This window comes from Muntiacus reevesi, chromosome 5 (genome assembly GCF_963930625.1).
Source record: "Muntiacus reevesi chromosome 5, mMunRee1.1, whole genome shotgun sequence".
Taxonomy (NCBI): domain Eukaryota; kingdom Metazoa; phylum Chordata; class Mammalia; order Artiodactyla; family Cervidae; genus Muntiacus; species Muntiacus reevesi.
In genome coordinates, this window is record NC_089253.1 from 36,463,812 (window position 1) to 36,488,613 (window position 24,802).

The 24,802-nt window shown below is 44.4% G+C and overlaps 1 protein-coding gene across 1 annotated transcript; it reads left to right on the top strand.

Moving 5' to 3' along the window:
- Positions 1-5,854: 5,854 nt before the first annotated feature.
- Positions 5,855-14,801, top strand: LOC136168794 (pregnancy-associated glycoprotein 2-like). Its single transcript, XM_065936496.1, has 9 exons — positions 5,855-5,907; positions 7,223-7,364; positions 8,318-8,435; positions 8,536-8,654; positions 9,844-10,037; positions 10,959-11,075; positions 12,613-12,754; positions 12,840-12,938; positions 14,655-14,801. The coding sequence occupies exons 1-9, from the start codon at positions 5,855-5,857 to the stop codon at positions 14,799-14,801; spliced, it is 1,131 nt and encodes a 376-aa protein (XP_065792568.1).
- Positions 14,802-24,802: the final 10,001 nt, after the last annotated feature.

Consider the following 24,802-nt stretch of genomic DNA (forward strand, 5'->3'; position numbering starts at 1 on the left):
ATGCTTGGACTGGTTCAGGAATCAGTCAGGCCTCTCCTAAAACACACTCACTCTCACTAGGGCACTCCTGCACAGCAATGCTGGTGAACTGTGCTTGGTGCTCTGCAAACCCTAATCTCAGTAAAGAATAAAAAGTTTCACTCTTAGTGGTGCTAAAACAAATGGGTGCCTCTGTTTGGGTCTGGGAGGTGCATAATAATCAGGGAGGATCTAGAACCAAGTCTGAACCACTAGCGAGAGGAGCCCAACGCCAACTGCTTTCAATAATTGCAAGCTCTAAAGGTGCCCATGAAAGGCAGAGGGAGATGCAGTCAGTGTCTATGGGCTCTTTGAATGGATCAGGCTCTGTGCTTGTGAGAGAAGAGTGGCCAGGGAAGGCCTGCCTGAGGGAGACACATTTGAGATGATGCTAAATGCTGAGAAGAAGCCAGCAATGCAAAAAGCTGGGAGAAAAACATTCTAGATGTGAGAAATAGTCACTGTAAAGGCCCAAGGTAATCAAGCTTAATGAATGGCTACTTTTCCACTTCCAATATAGCTTTAATCCTTGGAACTTGGGCACAAGTCACCAACCAGGACCTCGTTACATACTTCACTTGTGAGTTACCAGCAATGAACCATCTCATGCTCCCCAGAAGGGAGACCCTGGTGCTGTCAGAGCGCTGAGTCAGCCCTGGGCCCAGGGTTAATTACACAGGCTGGTTATCACCAGGGGCATCCGTTCCCAGGGGCATCACCAGTGACTCTGGTTATCTCTGTGTGCTTGTCCTCAGGGGTAGAAACTCCAGGGAACTGATAGAGCCAAGAGACAAACAAAACCTCTTGTCCCATCTTGCCCTGTGTGATCCTCTGGTCGGCTGACTACACTGCTCTCTGGGCAAAATCTTTCTCCTGTTCCTTCTCCGAAGGTGGCTTGTGAATAACTTCAACACCTGACCCTGAAGTCTGGTGGCTGGAACTCAACTCACAACCAGCTGAGACCCAGAGATGTCCAACCTTGTCCTGAGTGTCTGTCCTTTTCTCCAACCAGTTCTATAAAGCAAAGTCCCCCACGAACATGACTGGTTCACCCCCTCTCAAGACATTCAAATCTCCAAGATCTTTTTTGAGCATCAAAGAGGGAACAAGCTCCTTGATTACAGGCTTGTCTCAATTCAAACTTCTCTCAGCCTGGGGTTCCCTGAGGAAAGAGTAAGACACTACGTCTAAATTCTCAGAAGGCTGAACATGGAATGCTGCTTGCTGTGAATGCAGGTCTATGTGCCCCAGTATCCCAAGGGTTGTTGTTATGTGAATGAGGAGCGGAAGCTCTGGGCCTGCAGAGCTGGGAGTGAGTCAGGCACCATCTGCATGACTGCTTCCTGGGGACACTCCAGCTAGGGCCTCCCCACTGTGCCTGGAACCTAGCAGAACCAGCTCCCAATAGTGCATTCCTGCTGCTACAAGAAGGCAGGTCTTCTGATAGAATCACAACCAGACTTGAGGGACAGTGGGAAAGGAACTTCCACTCTGGTGCTTGTAGGCCTCTGAGAGCTGCCTAGCAGTGGATGCAATTGAGCTTTCTCTCATCTTTCCCTTCCTGGAGGTCTCCTAGCCTGGGAACCAGAGGTCCTGGTTGCCAGATCTTCACTAACTTACCTGCAGCTTTAGAGTTATTCATACACCCCAGGATTCAGTTTCCCATCTCTTGGATGAGGGAGACTCGACTTGCTCCATAACACGTGTTCCAGACTGAAGCTCAATGTCAATCAGTGGACAAGTAACTCAGAGGTCCATGTTGCCAAGGATTCTGAGGATGCATTTAGTGGGCAGGGGGCCGTGACTGCCTGGTGATATCCATGGATCCTGGACTCGGGACTGGGAGTGGAAGACTATTTACCACACAGCTGCTGTGAGATGGAGGACCTTAGAGGCCTTGCCCCCTGGAACTTGCCACCATTTGGGTTCTGTGGGATGAGATCAGGTAGCTTTAAGTCAGAAATTACCAGCTGGGAAGGTTGTAGATTCCTCTGCAGAAACCCGAGTTGGGCTGATGAATTGGCTTTCTGAAAGGAACTCTGGGCACAATACCTGCCAGGACGCTTAGATAAATTAGGAAGTATTTTAAATGCTTGGATGAGCTGCCATTTTGCTGCCCAGTTTGGGATGATGCCCATAGAGTGGAATGAAAGGGCCCCTGGGGGAATCTGTCCCTCTCCCCATGACTCATTTACAGTGAGTGCGATTCTACCCCCTTCATGTCCAGAGCAGGAATTCCAGCAAGAAGAACATGACCTCCAGCAAGGTTACCAAGAACACTTGGGTGGATTTGGCCCTCTGGTTGACACCACTCTTTTCCCAGTGCTTCTTTCCTCCCTCCTGGATGCTGAGCAATCTGCCCACGTCTTGGTTCCTGGGTTATGAACTCCTCCTCCCTTTCCTTCCTAATGTCCCCAGAGCCGCACTAGTGGCTCCCTCCATACCCAGGCCCTCTCCCTCACCTGCAGATGACACTAAAGAAGAGAAAACCAGGAAGGGGGCTGCCCAGTTCGTTCTCTCTAAAAACGTCCCCATTCCTTCCACCTCTAGGCCCTGAGGCCCTGACCTGGCTCATTAGAGTCTCCAGCTGGATGAACAAGGAGGTTAGCCGTGGTGTGCAGATGGGGTGTGGGTGGGGTTGTCGGGTGTGGAGGATGGGGATCAGATAGCCGAAGAGCTGGATAAAGAGCAGGTGGGTGTCCAACCACTCATTCATTGGGGGGCCTGCCTGAATCTGCTGTTCTTGGGCCCTGCAAAGTACCACTAAGACAGAGCCTTCAAAATGCACCTTTTGGGAATTTATTACAAAATGATATCAAACATAATATAAGTAAGAAAGAATAGTATCATGAACCCTGTATTTCATCATTTGGCATCAAGAACTACAAAACTATCTTCTGAGTCCCACAGGTTGTCATAGAACAGAGAGTAGAAGTGCAAGTCAAGGTGGTGGACAGTCAGGTTTCTGGTGAAGATAAACTTCTTGACTTACATCATTTCTCTTCTTTCTATGTTCTTATGTGTGGTAGGGGACGGGATGGAGGAAGAGGGAGAATAAGAGAGAAAAAGGGGGGAAGCATTTAATGCCATCATGAGGGCCCCACCATCAAAAACCCATATCAACTTAATTACCTCCCCAAAACCCTACCTCCTAATAGCATCACATCTGGACTTAAGGATTCAACGTCTGAATTGTGTGCAACAGAATTCAATCTATAGCAGCTATGCAGATCTCTTTTCAAGTCAAGACAGACCCTCATTTAATTTCTTTTTTCTTTTGCTATTTATTCATCTCTGCTGAAGTATTTTAAGGAAAAGGTTACCATCTCACAAAATATAGATAACCACAATGTATTTTGTTCCAAATAAAATTAACATCTAATATCCAGCCCATGTTCAAATTTCCCTGATTCTCTAAATTCTCTGGTGTCTTTTCACAGTTTATTGAAAGAACGTACTCATATGTTTCACTTTTAAGTTGTTCTCTTTTAAGACTAAATAACTCTCTCTCTCTCCCGATTTTAAAGCCATTTATTTGTTCAACAACTGGGAGGAAGTGACATGGTTTGTCTTACAGAATGTCCCAAGAATTGGGTTTAGAGCAGGGATCCACAACACTGGCACCAGGACCAATACCATCACTTGGTCTATTGAGAATCGGGTTGCAGAGCAGGAGGTGAGCAGCAGGCCCGTGAGTGGGGCTTCATGTGTATTTACAGCTGCTCCCCATCACTCTCCCATCACCCAGAGATGGGACAATCTCATTTTAGGAAAACAAGCTCAGGGCTCCCACTGATTCTGCATTATGATGCTCTGTATAATTATTTCATTACATATCACAATGTAGTAATAAAAGAAATAAAGTGCACAATAAGTGAAAGATCCTTCAATCATTCCAAAATCATTTCCCTACCAATTTTTGTGGAAAAATTGTCTTCCAGGAATCCAGCCCCTTGTGACAAAAGGTGGGGGATTGTAGGTTTAGAGAATTGCTTCTCTGTATCTTGATGTGTTTTTCCGTGGAGACTGGTAGTTAGATCTAGACGAGTTCAAAAATTTTTATTGGAATATTTCATATGCAGATATATATATCTTACAGTGATACTTAAGGAATCTCAGTATTTCTAGATGCCTCACTTTGAGAGATGGTGAAATGCAGTGGATCCTGATGCTGCCAGCTCCACGCATCCATTGTATACTCCCCTTTCTACCTTTCACGCATGGTTTCAGCATCCATTGATGACTTTGCCAGATCCATTGTTTCCCGAGGATGCTGCAAAATAGCGCTTTCCTGTTTCTACCACTTCTTCTGTTTCAATTTCTGGAACTCTTCAATAAACATAAGATTCTTTAAACTACTTCTGACTACATGGAATATGATACATACAAAAAATATGGCATAAACATTGATGATTATTTTCCTTTCTCAGCTCTCAGAATGGTGTTAGTACCCTAGCAATCTGTCACAGAGACAAATGAGATGTTGTCTATTAGTAGTTTGAATTTCTGACTCTTGTTTCTTTTTTTTCATTTGTTTTTATTAGTTGGAGACTAATTTACTTAGTATTATTAGCAATATAGTATTATATTACCATAATTGTAATTATAGTATATAGTATATATAATAATTATACATAATTATATATAAACATAGATATAATTATATATAAATATATATTTATTATATATAATATGTATAATATTATTAAATATAATATGAATAAAACATATTAATATTATATAACAATTATATATATTATATACTATATATTATATGTTATATTTGATTAAATTTAATTAATAATTAAATTAATATAGTAATAATTATATATAATATTATATAATATATAAATATAATATATAATATATAAAATATAAATTTATATTAAATAATATATATATTATATATAAATATAATATATATAATTATATAATAATTACAATATAGTAGTAGGGTAGTGGTTTCTGTCATACATTGACATGAATCAGCCATGGATTTACATGTCTTCCCCATCCCGTTCCCCCCCCCACACCTCCCTCCCCATCCCATCCCTCTGGGTCTTCTCAGTGCACCAGCCCTGAGCACTTGTCTAATGCCTCCAACCTGGGCTGGTGATCTGTTTCACCCTTGATAGTATACTTGTTTCGATGCTATTCTCTCATAACATCCCACACTCCCCTTCTCCCACAGAGTCCAAAAGTTTGTTGTGTACATCTGTGTCTCTTTTTCTGCTTTGCATATACTTTTTATACATTTAATTTGTTCTAATTAAAGAGTGGAATGCTAAAATTATCCTCGTTTTCGCTTCTCCATGTGGATTCATAAACTTTTCCTAGACCCACTACCTAAAGCCACTCATATGTCCCTGGGCTGCCTCTGAAGTCTTCATTTGTCCATTTGACCTCTTTTCCTCTAGCAATCAGTTCTCCAATGAGGACAGCAAACCATACCTCATGAAGTTGCTAGGCAGACCACAGGAGATCATGAATGTCGAGCATGGCCCCTAGTATTGATTTTTATGGTGTTCTTAGCAGTAATTTTCTCCACGATGGCAAGTTTCTCCATGCCTTAGATGTCCATGCGGTTCACCTTGGTTTTCCAGCCAAGCCTCAAGGAAGAGATCACAGTAGAATTCTCTGAATTCTGAGAATTTTCTAAGATCATTCCCCAAGGTCAAGAATGAAGATAAAATTTTATCAAGAGCTTTGTTTTTTTATCAGATCCATTAGTGGCCTAAAGGGGACAGGTTGGGGCACATATAACCAGAAGCTCCTGGTCACCACTGCATGCTAAAGAACGAAAGCTTCCCTGAGTACTTGGAGCCAGGAAAGAAGCATGAAGTGGCTTGTGCTCCTCGGGCTAGTGGCCCTCTCAGAGTGCATACTCATGTAAGTATGGGGACTGTAAGCCGCATCATCTTCCTTTCTGGGTTAGAAAGAAATGGAACATTTCCTTGATAGTCTTAAAGTGCAACTCTTACTTATTGATAAATACCCTGCAATAGGTACCTACCCTTGCTTCTTTAGCCTTGGGCTTCCCAGGTGGTGCTAGTGGTAAAGGACCCCTGTGCAAATGTGGGAGATGTAAGAGATGCAGGTTGGAGCCCTGGGTCGGGAAGATCCCCTGGAGAAGGACATGGCAACCCACTCCAATAGCCTTGCCTGGACAATCCCATGGACAGAGGAGCCTGGCAGGCTGAGGTCCATAGGGTAATATAGAGCTGGACACGACTGAAGCAGCTTAGCACGCAGGCATGCAGCTTGCTATAGATACTGTGGGTCCCAAGGGTCAAGGTGTAGCTTTGCATGGTTGCACAACTCTTGGGACCCCATCATATGGTGACCTGCTGAAAATGGAACTCATTGCAATTGTTTAGTGCACAACTTGTACAGATGTCTGTGTGGTCCTTTGGAGTAGCGTTTCTCTACATTTTATTCTAGGTCTCCTCTCTGTTCTCTCTCTACTTCAGTGTGTATATGTGTATGTGTGGATTTCTGTGTCTCTCTCACTTATCTCTCCATCTCTTTGGAAGTCTCTGTGAGTGCAGATCTCTCCGTGTTGTTTTCTCTTCTTTTAGTTTTTCAATTTTGACTCATCCTTGCTTCTTTAGCCTGTTAATTCGCTAAATTGTTTCCTAGCTCCCGGATTCTTCTCTTAACCCTCTCTTCTGTTTCTACTTGGAGAAAGATTGGGAGAGCGACTTCTATGCTGTTGGACATCTGACAAGCAGTGTGACCACAGCCAAGTGACAAACTCCGGAAATCTCAGATTCCTTCACCGTAAAAATAGGATAATAATCCTCTTCTAGAACCTTCCTCCCTGAGCTTCCTTGAGAAGGATACAGTGGGATGGCAATAGTAATACTAATGGCTGTCATTGTTGACATTTAGTATACATCAGGTACATTATATCCCTCACTTCACTTATCTCCTAAATTTTCCATCTGGAGGGTGGTAATCATTACATTCCACCCTTTTGCCCAGGAGTAAGCTGAGAGTCCAAATGGTCTTACACAATGTTACACAACACAACCTGTATTCAAACCTACATCTTTGAAATGGCATTTGGATGGCATTCCGATAATAAGGTGACACTCATTAAAACGCTGGAAAATCCACAGTGCCATGACAATGACAGTTATACCTTAACACGGAGAGCTAATCGTATCTTCTCCTTTGTTTCTTTCCTAATCCTCGGTGAAAGTTTGCCTCTGAGGAAAGTGAAGACCTTGCGAGAAACCCTGAGGGAAAAAAACTTACTGAACAATTTCCTGGAGGAACAAGCTTACAGACTGTCCAAGAGAGACACCAACATAGCCACTCACCCCCTGAGGAACTTTCTGGATGTGAGTTTGTTGGGAGGATGGTTCTCCTCATCGCCCCCTGGTGCTCTGGGCTGGCACTGCTACCTCTTCTGGCGGTGGCAGGTGGGAAGTTGGGGCTGGGGCTCCTGCATGAGGCAGAAACACTGGGCAACAGAGACCCCACTCCAGAGGAGAAGGCATTCTCATCCTCAACTCTTGGTCTGTGGTGACTGGCCCAGCAATGACCAGGTGGCAGGTAAACATTCATTTCTGTGTCAAAGATGTGTCGTTAGTCTGAGGGAGATTGTTCCTTCTGAAATAAGTGAGCCACTCAGTTACTGATGAAGGGTGAGCCATCTCTGGTCAACGGATAAAGCCAACTGCAAAGCAAGAGTGAATCCCCAGGCAAAAGAATTCAGCTTCCACAGATGCAAGAATCACAGCAGTAAAAAGTCACTGATTACCTAATCGATGTAAGGCATAAAAATCTGACAATGTGGTTATTCTTCTTAGATCACAAAAAAGGGCATATGTTGTCTTCAAGATTGTGCAGGCTAGCCTGAGAGAAAGGCAAAGAGTAAATATATGTCAAATGAAAGGGTCACCTGTGTGGTGTTGATTGGATGTGGTCTGAGTTTGGAGGGAGTGGCTGGGATTGATCAAGGAGGACCTCCTGGGGAAGGAGATGCTCAGGATGGGTTTGAAGAGACTAGAGAACTTCTCAAATGAAGGCACCAGGACTTCCCTGGAGGTCCAGTGGTTATGACTCTGGGCTTCGAATGCAGGAGCTACTTTTTCAACCCCTGGTCATAGAGAGAATGTCCCAGATACTGTGTAGCGCAGAGATAAATATCAGTCCTCTGAGAACAAAGGCTGTGAGCTGCATGGTGGTTGGAAAGTGATCTCAGGAGACATGTGACACCCAGAGGGAGGCAGCAGTGGGGGAATCGAGGGGAACCAGATCTGCAGTAACCCACCCATCCTGGTCCCTATAGATTGCCTACGTGGGGAACATCACCATTGGAACACCCCCTCAGGAGTTCCAGGTCCTCTTTGACACAGGCTCAGCTGACTTGTGGGTGCCTTCCATCACTTGTCAAAGTCCAGCCTGTAGTGAGTACAAATACCCCCCAACCCACACACCTTCTCCTTTCACTGACTCTCCCTTCTCCACCCTTGGCACCTGACTGACACTCATCTCTTGTGTCTGCAGAAACACACAACACCTTCAATCCTCAAAATTCTTCCAGCTTCAGGAAAACAGGCCAGCCTGTCACCATCGTCTATGGATCTGGGCTAATTCAGGGATTTCTTGGCTCTGATACCGTTCGGGTAATGTGGAAACAAAAGCTGAGTCAGGACTGACTATGGAGTGACCGCTGCTTACAAAACACACACAGGACTGTCCTACCCTAACTCCCATAGACACTGGCCATCTGACCCACAGGATCCTGTCCCTGGGGAGACGTCTCCGTAATGACACAGAAACAAATGGATTAGCTAACCCAGAGAGTGGCTTGGGCTGTGGACTTGCAGCTCCTCTGCCCATGAGCAGCTCAGGGCTCATTTTGCTGGGAGCCAGAAGAGGGGGAGAGAAAGCACCGGCTTTCTCAGACTGTGCCGGGCACTGCCGTGGTAATAACTTGCTTAAAGCTGCAACCACCCCACACAGCGGATGCATTGATTAGCTAATGATATAGATGAGGAAACTGAGGTGCAGACAGCAAGAGCCTTGCTGAGGTCAGACCTGTGGTAAGCGGTGGAGCTGGGCTGGCTTGTCAGGACCGAAGCTGGTGGTGGGTATTTGGGGAAAGGAAAAAACTGATCGGGGGACCCTGGGTGAGGTCAGGAACTTCAGATATCCAGTGCGGATAAGCAGGAGGCCAGAGATGTAAGGGGACCTGATAAGTGTGTTCTCAAAGTATGGGGCCTTTGGGAGTCTGATAAAACCTATGGCCTTCCTTCCCCAAAGTACCTGAGTAGTTCGCCTCTCTTTTTTATTCTCTCTCTCTCGTACACACTCACACAAACACACAGATACCACCAAAAGGGTATTTCCCAGGCAGGAATTTCTTAAGAACCCGGCCAGAAACATTGTATAATGGACTTCTGTTTTTCTGGCCAGATGCAGAATCCAAAATATGTTACCACCAATCCAGTCCATTTCTGTCATCATTTCATAGAGATGAGAGAGAATGTTCTCTTGCTCTTTACTCATTTTGTCCATAAGGGGGCACCATTGGGTCCTGGCCTGACTTTGGCTGTCCCACAGGTACAGAAGCCTTGATGCCAATTTGACTCACTCAGAAGGTGATTTTGAGAGGGGCAGAAGTTTTAAAATCCACAGACCCACATAAATGGAACCCAAATTCCCCTCCCTGCTCGCTCTAACCATCTGAGGTCTACCAAGGACACAGAACGTCCTCAGTTTTTCTCTGCAGAGATAATGGCATTTCTTACTCAACCCAAGCCTAGACCCACTTAACAAATGTTTATGTGGGAACACTCTTCTCGCCCACAGATTGGGAACTTCGTTAGCCTTAATCAGTCGTTTGGCCTAGGCATGGTGGAATTCGCGTTTGATGTTGTGCCATTTGATGGCGTCCTGGGCTTGGCCTTCCCCTCCATCAGCCTCACAGGTGCCAGGCCCATCTTTGACAACTTGTGGTCCCAAGGTGCCTTTTCGGAGCCTGTCTTTGCCTTCTACTTGAGCAAGTAAGTCTGAGCTGGACAATCCCTCTCTGCAAATTAGTTGTCAGATCCTTTCAGTTGTATGAAAATGATGCAACAATTGATACAGAAGTATCCTGAGAGATAGACTAACCCAGGATAACTATGGCCCCAGGGCCCCACCTGGCTTCACCTTTGGCTTTTATCAATAAGGTTTTATTGGAACACAACCATGCTCCTGGGTGCAAGAGCCAGGGCTTGGTGTAGGGCTTGAGTGAAAAGGAAGACTAATGCAAGGTGTCAGGATACGAGTTGGAAGAAAAGGCAACAGGATATGCTGATGAATTTGCCATGGAAGGAAAGAGAGGGATGGTGGAAATCTTTCCTTCCTCACTAACATTTCACCGAACACCCAGGACCAGCTATACAGTTTGCAGGAGCCAGTGCAAAATAAAGTGTGGGATGTAAACCAAAAGTGTGGGTCTCCAGTTGTTCAAAAAATATTGGGAATTTTAAGACAATGAGAGCAGAGGTGAAGGCCCTGCTGAGTGTGGGGCCCAAAGGACAGCACAGGTCACAGGCCAGTGAAGCCAACCCTGTGTGACTTGAAGCCAAACCCTTAGTGCTTCAGGCCTTGATTTTTCTGAAAAACCACAGGCTGGACAAGGGGGAAGCCGAAACCCTTCAGCACTCTGTCTTCTGAGGGTATCTCTGAGCATTCAAGTCACAGGGGGTCCAGGGCCTCTTCTGAAGACTGAGTGGGTGGAGCCAAGCCAGGTGGCCCAGCTCCTCTGTGCCACTCATTAGCCAGCGACTGACCTTGGTCTGGTTCTCAATTGCTCCTAGCCTCAATTTCTGCATATGTAGATGGGGATCTTATTAGGGCCTTGATGGGTGGACAAGCACAGCTCTCAGACAGTGCTGCTGTTCCTCTCCTCCAAGGATCCCCCTCCCTTCTCTCTGCAGAAGCAAGCCAGAGGGCAGTGTGGTGATGTTTGGTGGGGTGGACGATCGCTACTACAAGGGAGAACTCAACTGGGTACCAGTGTCACAAACTCGCCGCTGGCAGATACGCATAAACCGGTAAGCCTCTCCTTCTGAAGGTCACCTCAAGTGATGCTCCCCTACCTGTACACAGGCACAGGCAGACACACAAATGCACTGCCAGACACACAGGCAACAGGCATACACACCACCCACAAGGACACAGACAGACACACAGACACTCATGCAAAGATACAACAGGCACAGATAAACATGCATACCCAGCTAGAGACACAAGTACACACAGAGCCACGTATTAACACACACGTAAACAATCACAGAAACACATAGATACACAAACCACACATGGGTTTGTAATCGCCCCAGGCCTCCTGACCAGGGCTCAGAACAGGGTCCATCACAGGGTCCAGAGAGGCCTGTGCAGCTGTGGGAGGACAGCACCCCTGAGTGTGAGGTGTGGAGCATGGTTATAGGACTTTTCAGTGTGGTGAAAACAGGATCAGGAAGAATTTCCTCAGCCTGAACAGAGCTGTGATAAGATGACCAACTATCCAGGGATACACGGGCCAAGGAAGTTCTCATTACAGAGAAAAGTCAGTTTAAAAACAGGGAGAGTCCTGAAGAAATGGGGAAAACTGGTCTCCTTAGGGGGAAGCTAGACAGCAGTGGAGAGAGAATGGCCACAGTCTTGGGACCTGAAAGCCACTCATGAAAAGAGACACGCCATGTCCCAGGGCACACGGTGGGGCAGGGGCTGTAACTGAGAGAATCGGGAAGGTGGGATCCAGGAATGGATTGAGAACAAGAGGCAATAATTGATGAGATTCTGTGTTTTACCCTCAGATAAAACCTTACCTGTCCTTTGAGTTTCTGTGTCTAGTCAGGTATTGGCTGGTCAGGGTCTCAGTGTCTGAGCCCAGGGAGGGGGTGCTGCTCAGAGACACCCTCTCACAGGGCAGCCAGTCTCTCCAACCCCTATGAGAATCTGCTGCTGCAGCAACCTCCATCTTCACTGTGTGTTTGACCCATTGTTGGTGAAACATCAGATATACCTCTCTGGTGGTCTCCATTCATTATTTTCACAGTCTTCTTTCACTCATCCAACAGACAAACATTGTGCATCCACTGTGTGCCAGCACTTTAGGGATGCGATGATAATAAAACTCGCCCTCACATCTAAGAAGGCAAATTGCAAGAAATGACACACACACATAGTGAATTGTCACTTTGGTACACGCTAGACATGAGCAAGGGTCTACAGAGAGTGACCAAGAACGGAGACTGATACACACTGGGGGAAAGGTATCCCTGAAACCATGCCAGTTAAGCTGGAATCTGGAAGATGAGGAGAAATCATCTAATCAAAGGGGAGGGTGCTCTTCTAGGAAGGAAGACCAGCTTGCGGCAAGGTACAAAAGAGCCTGGTGTATTCAAGTACAACTCAAGGATATCATGAAAGGTGCTGTGATCATAGAAAAAGAAAAGTCAGGGCAAGAGATCACGCACTATTCTGGACACTGTCAGGGAGGGAGCAGCTGTGAGGGAGGGAGCTCAGTTCCCTCAAGGAGGGAGCCTTCTGCATGACCCTGATGCCCGCTTTGTCCTACTGTCTCAGCACCACCATGAACGGGGAAGTTGTTGCTTGTTCTCGTGGATGTCAGGCCTTTGTGGACACCGGATCAGCATCGATCTATGGCTCAACAGAAATGGTCACCAACATCCACAAAGTCATGAACGCCAGGCCCAAGGGTTCTGAGGTGAAGGGTCATGCCACAGGGTCACTCCCAGTCTCCCCACATAATAAGGATCCTCTGGGCCAACCTCTCTCCTTCTCTCTAACAGTATGTGGTTTCATGTGATGCAGTCAACACCCTGCCTCCTGTCATCTTCAACATCAATGGCGTCGACTATCCACTGCCCCCTCAAGCTTACATCATCAAGGTGAGCGGCCACTCCTGAGGGTTGGTTCTCTAAATTGGGGTTTGCAGGAACCCTGGGCTACTGCTGGGAGGACGCCACCCTCTGCAGACCAAGCCGCAGCATTGCAGATGCCGCTGAGCCCCTGTGGCTGGGCCAGCACCTCCCACAAAATCAACCACTTCAGAGTGGAGGTTGGTCTGGGGTATCCATCCTCCTGAAGTAAATGTGGAGACACCACTCCGTGCTGGCATGGTGGGAGTCACAGGGAGAGGGGAACACTAAGGTCTTCTGCCCTCATCGATCTTCAGTTCAACTAGAGCCCTCAGATGCAGGAACATGGAAACTCAGCTCTAGTGATCCCTAAAATAGGACATGTGACAAGGGGGCTTGGCTGGTGGCAGTGCTGTGTGCTGTCCGATCATAATGACTAACAGTCTCCCTTTCCTTCTTGAAACTTTCCTGGTTACAATAAATTCCATGGCTACCTTAGACCTTGAATGCAACTTCCCCTTGCTAAGTCCCAGTTCCCCCTCTGTGAGTCGGGCTACCCGACCCTTCTGTGGGGTGGTTGGATGCTAAGGAGAATAAAGGGTGCACAGTGACTGCTCAGCCCTGACACAGGGTGGAGGCTTCACGTCAGCTCCCTGTGGGAGTTCAGAGCAGGCTGTTGGGCTCAAAGATGGCTATGAGGAAGAGAGGGAATTGCAGTAATTCTAAAACCCCTGATTCATGGCTCCATAGGGAGGCCTGCTTGGGTCTAGGCAAATCTGCCCTGGATTCCATGCAAACAGAACCCCACGGTGCTCTGCAAAGGGACCCTGGGGACTTATTAGGGGTGATGAGGGCCATGAACCGAGCAGTGGGGATGGAGACCTGAATAAGTCACCCAGCCACCCCTGGACTGGCTAAAGGGTGAGTGTCGGTCCAAACATGCTTCTCAGAGGGCCTGAGCGACGTCTTAAGAAAGTGTTGTGAGCACTGCTTGAATATATTTTACATGCATAGCGAACACTGAGCTACTGTATAGCACAGGGAACTCTGCTGAATGTAAGGTGGTAGCCTGGATGGAAGGGCTGTCTTTGGGACAAGGATACATGTATATGTTTGACTGAGGACCTTTACTGTCCACATGAAACTCAGAATATTGTTAATCAGCCATACTCCAAAACAAAATTAAAAGTTAATAAAAAAAACAAAATAACAGGTTTTGCAGGCGCAGGCGAAGAACAGGCATTCTTTGCAGAGAAAACGAGGTGTCAGAAGGAAAGAAAAAGAGAGTGTCAGGGGAACCAGGGACGCTCTTGTTCTTTTCTAGAAAATCGTAGAAATCAGTTTGTCTGATCAGTGTTGCCTTAAGTTCTGCTGCACAGATAAGTGTTTTAGCTGTACATATACAAATATATACATTCTTTTTCATTAGTTAATCAATAAATATTGAATATAGTTCCTTGCGTTATAAGTAGGACTTTGTGGCTTATCATTCCTCTGTATATGACTTTGCATCTGATCATTCCAAAGTCCCAGTCCTCCCCTCCCCACACTCCTGCCATATGGCAACCACACATCTTGGCCCTTTTTGTTTTTGGATGAATCCTCATATCCCAAGGTGCTGAGAAAATCACCCGATACATACCAAAAGAGGGAAATGTAACCAAGAAGTGTGCTAGGTCTGGATATTGAGGAGGGGGTTGCATGTAAGCTCACAGGCTGACTGGTGTGTGTCTCTACCTCCCCCAGGAAAAAAGCTCCTGCCTTAGCGCCTTTCATGGAGGTCTAGAAGCTCTCTCTCCAGACATCTGGCTCCTGGGTGACGTCTTTCTGAGGCAGTACTTCTCAGTTTTTGATCGAAAAAATGAAAGGATTGGCCTGGCTCCAGCAGTGTAAATGCTTGGACTGCTTCAGGAATTAATCAGGCCATTCCTAACACACACTCACTCACACTAGGGCACTCCTTTCCAGTGATGCTGGTGAACTGTGTTTGGTGCTCTGCAAACCCTATTCTCAGTAATGAATAAAATGTTTCACTCTTAATGGTGCTAAAACAAATGGGTGCCTCTTTTTGGGTCTGGGAGGTGCATCATAATCAGGCAGGATCTAGAACCAAGTCTGAACCACTAGGGAGAGGAGCAGCTGGTTTCAAGGAAAGGGGAGACTTTTTGGAAGAACACTGGAGATCCTGTACATAGGAACCAGAGCAAGTAGAAAGATCTCAATGACTGGACCCAAAAAATCAGAAATCATCAGTTCTCTCTCACCCTTGCTCTTTCCACTCTCTCGTCTTTGATTGTCTTATCCTGACAGCTTTCTTCCTTAAGGCTTCTACACCTACTGAGGGAGACTAGGGCTCCCTGCCCTAGGGTTTTATATCCCTAAGGTACCTAACCCATAAGGGAAGTAGCTCAGAGACTTTAGGGTTCAAGGGAAAGCTCTGACTAGTCCACCTCAGATGGCATATTTGTATGGTATCTCCCATTTTCTTGAAGAGATGTTTTGTCTTTGCAACCTATTGTTTTGCACTATTTCTGGCACTGTTCACTTAAGAAGGCTTTCTTATCTCTCCTTGCTGTTCTCTGAACGTCTGCATTCCTTTCATTTTAACTTTCTCTTCTGCGTTTGCTTTCACTTCTCTTCTTTTGTCAGCTATTTGTAGCCATCCTCAGATAACCACTCTGCCTTCTTGCATTTCTTTTTCTTGGGGATGGTTTGATCTCTGCCTTCTGTACAATGTAAAAAACCTCCATCATTATTTCCTCAGGCACCCTGTCTACCAGATTTAATCCCTTGAATCTATTTGTCACCTCCACTGTAAAATCATAAGGGATTTGGTTTAGGTCATACTTGAATGGTCTAGTTGTTTTCCCTAGTTTCTTCATTTTAAGTCTGGATACTGCTTGCTTCTCCCTACACAATTAGTAGCAGATCACCACCCTCAATCCCTGGTAGGAGGAGAACAAAACCATACAATTTAGGAAGTGACATCTTAAGTTTCCGCTTTGACTCCTCATATCCCGAGTCATGTGACCTTGATCAAGTCCCTTAACCTCAGTTTCCTCATCTGGAAAGTGGCCCTGATGATGATAATTTACCTTGGAGATTGTATGTGTGCCTGGGGGAGCGAGTGGCTGTGAGAAGGCTTTTTGAATTCCTGAGTCTGGAACAAATATGAATTATTCTGCCTCTTGTGCTGGCAATCCTTTGTTTAGAGACAACTCCTGCCATGCCCAGGGCTCAATATGAGTCAAGCAAAATGACTGCTGTTCTGAACGAAGACACGGAACTCTGACTGAGCCAGCACTTCTGTTTTCCTGGCTCCACTGGGAGCTAAAGAGCTGGCTCGCTTACTCCCCTTCTCATACTTACCAGCCAACCTTTCCTTGCCAAATACATCTAGCCTAAAATCACATGGCAATGAGTGCTGTAAAGGCTTTAAGTCTTTTTTCAGATCCCCACATCTCCTAGGTAGCACAGGAAGCTGTTACTTTGGCAACCTGCAAAGTCCAATCTCAACCTGTTAAATGGAACTGTCCCCATGCGGCCCCTCATGTCTAGAACACTGGCAGTTACCTTAGAAACCTTCCTATGCCTGCTGGTTAGTGAGGAAATGCGTGTGACCCTGAACTAGCTTTCTTTTCCAAGGGTGATTCCAACCATGCAATGAAGTAACCAGATATTTAGTTATCTAACTACCCACAGGACTTAACAAAAGCAAAGCACCCATCATGCATTTGTCACTTGCCTCAAAACATCATTGAAATGATCTGCTGCAACAATTTGAAACATTGGCATGTACACTCCAGAAGGAAGACTTTTTTAGATTTCTTTCTTTCTAAGGAGTTTCTGGGGTAGGGATTGCAATTGGAAATCTCAGCACACCCCAGTGCTAAATAGTTAACATGGCATGAAAGACAAAAAATCTCATTCAAGGCTTGAGAACTCATATTCTGGATTGAAACCCAAGGTTGACCTTTTACTAGCTACAGGACCTTGGAGAAAGTATTCAGCCTCTTAATTTGTTTCTTAGTGATAAAATGGGATTAATTCTGTAACAGAATTCACTCTTTCACAGGCCTTAGCAGGTGGTCATTGCTGTGCACCATTGACCCTCACCGTGTTACCAGGCAACTGTTACCCCAAGACCATTAGTGATCTTGCTCTCCCATTGGTTTGTCCTGCAAGTGGCCCCTTCCTCAAACAACTGGCTGTCTATGATCATTACTTAGAGGTCCATTCAGCCTACATTGGATGGAGAGTTGGGTCTCAGGCTAAAGGGAGATAAGAGTTGGATCCCATTCTTTACCTGGGACCCTCCAGCCTCCCTGGCCTTGGGCCAATGGGTTAGCTGGGGTACACAGGGAACCAGCTTGGGGGTATCCTACAGAGCTTCAGAGTTCTCACCAAGGTCATCCCTGGTCCTGAGTCTGGCCACAAGACAGTGGTGACTATCTTCCCGCTTCCTGTCTCGGGGACCTAAGAGCAGTGGCAGTCTGCCTGGGTCACAGTCTGCAGGACTTGCCCATCCTGCAGACGGGCAGACTGTGGAGCTTGAGGGGCACGTGCGTCCTGGGAGCCTGGCTCTGTCAGCAATAGCAGCTGGGCACGTATGGGGATGTAGCCCTGAAGGAGAGGAAAATTAGAATCTGGTTCCTCTTAACTAAGACCGGGACTTTAAAAGGAGAAAACTGTGCCTTGGGACCATGCCTTTTCTTGTCAGAACAGAGAACATTTGTTTGGTAGAGATTTACAGGGACATCATTACCTGCCCAAGACCTGAGCTCAAGAACAAAAGATATGACACCAAGAAGTTTGCAACAACTAATCACACCACAGAAAACAAGAAACCAGGCCAGAGCTTCCTCAGATCTAATCTTGACTCTGGCAGGAATCTATAGAGGCCATCACCACACAGGTGAAATGTGGCGGTACACTTTCAGTGCCACAGTGAGCTCTGGATTCATTTCCTTCCTAGTGCAGGATGCCCACCAGCCCCTCCAGCAGCTGCCTGCCTGGCTTTTGCAGACTCAGCCCTCTCCAGGTCTCTTCCACATCCCACAGTAAAGTCTAGAAAACAAACACTGTCAAAGCTCTCATATCCTGCCGAAAGCAGTTTGTTTGCTGTTTTTTTTGTTTTTTTAAACAGCCTTTGGTAACATGTTCAAAATCTTGAGTTCTTTGGTTTGGGACTGAAGGATCTGTACCAGAGAACCGGGAACCTCCCCTTCCAGCTAAATCTTTCTCCACTCCCACACGAACGACAGGCTTCACTGGACACTCTGTTCTCATAGTTGTTGTTTAGTCACTAAGCCGTGTCCACCTCTTTGTGATTCCATGGACTGCAGCACGCCAAGATTCCCTATCCCTCACTATCTCCCGTAGTTTCCTCAGACTCATATCCATTGAACTGGTGATGCCATCCCACCATCTCATCCTGTCACCCCCTTCTCCTGCCCTCAATCTTTCCCAGCATCAGGGTCTCTTCCAATGAGCTGGCTCTCCCATCAGTTGGTCAGAGCACTGGAGCTTCATATTCAACACCAGTCCTTCCACTGAATATTTTCTACAACTCCCCAAATAACACCCATGTTTCCAATCACCTGACAAATATTAAATATGGATAAAGTTGAATAGGAATGAGATCTTGTCCTCTGGAACTCCCAACACTACTGCTCCTGCCTTTGCTGCTACCATTCCCTCCCCTTGGCCTAGAATTTCTTCCCAGTCCCTTCTTCAGGTTGAAATGGCCTGCTGACCCATCCCTGTTAGCTATCCAGTAATTGTTCCTTCCTCATTCTCTAAAGATTTCTTCCTGTTCTCTGATGGTCCTCGGTGCAAACACATTCCAATTACTGTTTAGAAATCAGCATGTTTCTCCAGAAAAACAGGGGCTCCCCAAGGATCCAGCACATTTTCCCCATCATGTCTGCACCCCTGCATGGAAGTCAGTGCCTAGCATGCACAAGGAACTCAGTGAGTGCTGACTGCAAGGGGGCCTCCATTTTGTCAGACTTAGAGGAGCAAAGACTGTATTTACCCTCTTGCTTCAAACAACTCCAAACCAGACAAACTGAAGTGTTAGCTGTTGTACATCAAATGTCAGGCAGCAGAGAATGGATTCCTGAGAGGGGGAAGCAACTGAGGTGAGCCTTACAATTGCTTCAATGCTAGACAGAGTTTCCAACACATGCCACAGAATGGGCGTATCCAGGAAGAGCCAAACAGTCTCCCCAGATTTGGAAACAAAGTGTTGGGACTCTAGTTAGTTAGAGTTCATAGGAGAAAGCATGCAAAACAAACCATAATTTTTTTAAAAAACACAGTCGGAAAAAATCAATTGTGTGTCAGAGAGCTTTGAAACAACCTTAAGAATCCTATAATACAGGCAACTGGAACCCCACAGGAAGTGAAAGATAAGAGAATATAGAAAAGAACTGTAAAACTATTGGCCAAAACTTTTCCATATATGATGAAAGCTTTAAACTCATAAACACAAAACCTCAATTTACTCAAGTACAAGAAATATGAGAACTATACCAAGGGACATCATAATTCATTCATTTAAAACAGGCAATGAAAGAAATGTAGCCAGAAGAAAAAAGAGATACATAATAAAAAATAAATAAATAAGAATGACAGCAGTTTAGGCATATGAAACAATGTTAGTCAGAAGATACAGGCACCACATTTTGAAATGCAGACAGATACATAATTGATTCAGAATTCTATACCCAAGAAAGATCCATTTCAAACACAAGATAAAATAAAGACTTTTTCAGACCCAAAAGCTGCAAGAATTCTTCACCAACAGACCAATGTAATAAGAAATGTGTTTAAAAGGCCTCAAATCAGAAGGACTTTAAAAGGTAGTGGAAATCTGGATCTATGGAGGAACGTAAAGCATGTGAAATGATAAATGTGTAACATATATTTAAAAGTATATATATATATGGATTTCCCCAGAGGTCTAGTGGTTGGGAATCTGATTTGCAATACAGGGAACACTGCTTCAATCCTTATTCTGAGAATTAAGATCCCACAGGTGACTGAGCAAGTAAGCCTGCATGTCTCAAATAGAGAGTCTATGTGCTGCAACTACTGAGCTTGCCCTCCTCAAGTACAGAGTCCCTTTGTTACAAGGAAGATTCTGCATGCCATAGCTAAGAACCAAAACAGGCAAATAAAGGAATAAATCATTTTTAAAAGAGATTTTTCTTATTCTACATGTAAAATAATAGATCACTTGATGATAGACTGTGGCAAGGTAAAGATGCATTGAGTGTGAAAGTGTCTATTAGTCGTGTCTGACTCTTTGTGATCCCATGGACTGTAGGCCACCAGACTCTTCTGTCCATGGGATTTCCAAGGCAAGAATACTGGAGTGGGTTGCCATTTCCTTCTCCAGGTTATCTTCCCAACCCGGGGATTAAATTCAGGACTCCAGCATTACACGAAGATTTTTTTAACATCTGAGTCATCAGATAGAGCCTGAGTCATCACCTAGAGCCAGATATCCTGGAATGAGAAGTCAAGTGGGCCTTAGGCAGCATCACTACGAACAAAACTAGTGGAGGTGATGAAATTTCAGTTGAGCTATTCCAAAGTCTAAAAGATGATGCTCTGAAAATGCTGCACTCAATATGCCAGCAAATCTGGAAAACTCAGCATTGGCCACAGGACTGGAAAAGGTCAGTTTTCCTTCCAATCCCAAAGAAGAGCAATGCCAATGAATGTTCAAAATACCACACAGTTCCCCTCATCTCACACACTAGTAAAGTAATGCTCAACATTCTCCAAACCAGACTTCAAGAGTACTTGAACCATGAACTTACAGATGTTCAAGCTGCTTATAGAAAAGGCAGAGGAACCAGAGATCAAATTGCCAACATCTGTTGGATTATTGAAAAAGCAAGAGAGTTCCAGAAAAGCATCTATTTCTGCTTTATTGAATATGCCAAAGCCTTTGACTGTGTGGATCAAAACAAACTGTGGAAAATTCTTGAAAAGATGGGAATACCAGATCACCTGACCTGTCTCATGAGAAATCGGTATGCAGGTCAGGAAGCAGAGATTAGAACGGGACATAGAACAACAGACTGGTTCCAAATAGGGAAAGGAGTACATGAAGGCTGTATATTATCACCCTGCTTATTTAACTTATATGCAGAAGACATCATGAGAAATGCTGGACTGGAAGAAGCACAAGCTGCAATCAAGATTGCGGGGAGAAATATCAATAACCTCAGATATGCAGATGACAGCACCCTCATGACAGAAAGGGAATTAGAACTAAAGAACTCTTGATGAAAATGAAAATTTGGCTTAAAGCTCAACATTCAGAAAACTGTCATCATGGAATCTGGTCCCATCTCTTCATGGCAAGTAGATGGGGAAACAGTTGAAACAGTGAGAGACTTTATTTTGGGGGGCTCCAAAATCACTGCAGATGGTGAACGCAACCATGAAATTAAAAGATGCTTGTTCCTTGGAAGAAAACTTATGACCAACCTAGAGAGCATATTAAAAAGCAAAGAGATTACTTTACCAACAAATTTCCATCTAGTCTATGCTGTGGTTTTTTTCCACGAGTCATGTATGGATCTGAGAGTTGGATTATAAAGAAAGCTGAGCACCAAAGAATTGAAGCTTTTGAACTGAGGTGTTGGAGAAGATTCTTGAGATTCCTTTGGACTGCAGGGATGTCCAACCAGTCCATCCTAAAGGAAATAAGTCCTGAATATTCATCAGAAGGACTGATACTGAAGCTGAAACTCCAATACTTTGGCCACCTGATGCAAAGAACCAACTGATTGGAAAAGACCCTGATGCTGGGATAGATTGGAGGCAGGAGGAGAAAGGGAAGACAGAGGGTGAGATGGTTGGATGGCATCACTGACACAATGGACACGAGTTTGAGTAGGCTCTGGGATTTGGTGATGGACAGGGAAACCTGACATGCTGCCGTCCATCAGGTCTCAAAGAGTCAGACACGACTGAAAGACTGAACTGAACTGAATTGAGCCATCAGATGAATAGCATGAATTTTAAAACTACAATCAGAAAAAGTCATAGCTAATTAACTGATAAAGCTTATAAAGGTATACAAGGAACTTCCCAGGTGACTCAGTGGTAAAAATCTGCCTGCCCATGTTGGATATGTGGGTTCCATCCCTGATCCTCAAAGATTCCACCTGTAATGGAGCAGTTAAACCCATGTACCACAGCTATTGAGCCTGTGCTCTAGCGTCTGGGAACTGCAACTACTGACTCCACGTACCATATAGCCCATGCTTTGCAACAGGAGAAACTAAAGCAATAAGAAGCATGCACACTGCAATGAAGAGTAACCCTGACTCATTGCAACTCGAGAAGCAAATAATAAATAAATAAATAAAATCATTTAAAAAAGTCAATAGAAAATAAAAAGTGGCCTGGATGGAAAGAAGAGCAGATTAGACCCTACAGAGGAAAAATATCAGTGTACTTGAAGAAGCAACAGCAGAAACTAAGCAAAACAAACCCTAAATTAAAAGAAAACTTGACGAGTTGAAAAATTATGTGTCAAGAGAGCTTTGAAACTATTTGAAGAATATTAAATTACACGTAACTGAAGCCCCAGAGGAACCTCATTTCCATTCTTTTTAATTTCTTTAGAAAATCATTGACTGTTTAAAGCAAAAATTATAACAATATCTCATGTGATTTATAACGGATGTAGAAGTGAAATGTGTGACAACAACAGCAAAAAGGCCAGGAGGGAGGGAATGACAGTATAGCATGATTACATTCTTATTCTACAAGTAAAGCGATAGAAGATCACTTGATGATCGACTGGCAAGGTAAAGATGCATGCCATGAATCTTAATACAGCCACTTCATAAAAAGAGTTACAGCTATTTTTTTTTTAAGTTTTATTTTATTAGTTGGAGGCCAATTACTTCACAACATTTCAGTGGGTTTTGTCATACATTGACACGAATCAGCCATAGAGTTACACGTATTCCCCATCCCGATCCCTCCTCCCACCTCCCTATCCACCCGACTCCTCTGGGTCCTCCCCGTGCACCAGGCCTGAGCACTCGTCTCATGCATCTCACCTGGGCTAGTGATCTGTTTCACCATAGATAATATATATGCTGTTCTTTTGAAACATCCCACCCTCACCTTCTCCCACAGAGTTGAAAAGTCTATTCTGTACTTCTGTGTCTCTTTTTCTGTTTTGTATATAGGGTTATCATTACCATCGTTCTCAATTCCATATATATGTGTTAGTATGCTGTAATGTTCTTTATCTTTCTGGCTTACTTCACTCTGTATAATGGGCTCTAGTTTCGTCCATCTCATTAAAACTGATTCAAATGCATTCTCTTTAACGGCTGAGTAATATTCCATGGTGTATATGTACCACAGCTTCCTTATCCATTCATCTGCTGATGGGCATCAAGGTTGCTTCCATGTCCTGGCTATTATAAACAGTGCTGCGATGAACATTGGGGTGCATGTGTCTCTTTCAGATCTGGTTTCCTCGGTGTGTATGCCCAGAAGTGGTATTGCTGGGTCATATGGCAGTTCTATTTCCAGTTTTTTTAGAAATCTCCACACTGTTTTCCATAGTGGCTGTACTAGTTTGCATTCTCACCAACAGGGTAAGAGGGTTCCCTTTTCTCCACACCCTCTCCAGCATTTATTGCTTGTAGACTTTTGGATAGCAGCCATCCTGACTGGCGTGTAATGGTACCTCATTGTGCTTTTGATTTGCATTTCTCTAATAATGAGTGATGTTGAGCATCTTTTCATGTGTTTGTTAGCCATCTGTATGTCTTCTTTGGAGAAATGTCTGTTTAGTTCTTTGGCCCATTTTTTGATTGGGTCATTTATTTTTCTGGAATTGAGGTTCACGAGTTGCTTGTATATTTTTGAGATTAATCCTTCGTCTGTTTCTTCATTTGCTATTATTTTCTCCCAATTTGAGGGCTGTCTTTTCACCTTACTTATAGTTTCCTTTGTAGTGCAGAAGCTTTTAAGTTTCATTAGGTCCCATTTGTTTAGTTTTGCTTTTATTTCCAATATTATGGGAGGTGGGTCATAGAGAACCCTGCTGAGATTTATGTCGGAGAGTGTTTTGCCTATGTTCTCCTCTAGGAGTTTTATAGTTTCTGGTCTTACATTTAGATCTTTAATCCATTTTGAGTTTATTTTTGTGTATGGTGTTAGAAGGTGATCTAGTTTCATTCTTTTACAAGTGGTTGACCAGTTTTCCCAGCACCACTTTTTAAAGAGGTTGTCTTTTTTCCATTGTATATCCTTGCCTCCTTTGTCAAAGATAAGTTGTCCATAGGTTCGTGGATTTATCTCTGGGCTTTCTATTCTGTTCCATTGATCTATATTTCTGTCTTTGTGCCAGTACCATACTGTCTTGATGACTGTGGCTTTGTAGTAGAGTCTGAAGTCAGGCAGGTTGATTCCTCCAGTTCCATTCTTCTTTCTCAAGATTACTTTGGCTATTCGAAGTTTTTTGTTTTTCCATACAAATTGTGAAATTATTTGTTCTAGTTCTGTGAAAAATACCGTTGGTAGCTTGATAGGGATTGCATTGAATCTATAGATTGCTTTGGGTAGAATAGCCATTTTGACAATATTGATTCTTCCAATCCATGAACACGGTATGTTTCTCCATCTGTTTATGTCCTCTTTGATTTCTTTCATCAGTGTTTTATAGTTTTCTATGTACAGGTCTTTTGTTTATTTAGGTAGATATACTCCTAAGTATTTTATTCTTTTTGTTGCAATGGGGAATGGTATTGTTTCCTTAATTTCTCTTTCTGTTTTTTCATTGTTAGTATATAGGAATGCAAGAGATTTCTGTGTGTTAATTTTATATCCTGCAACTTTAC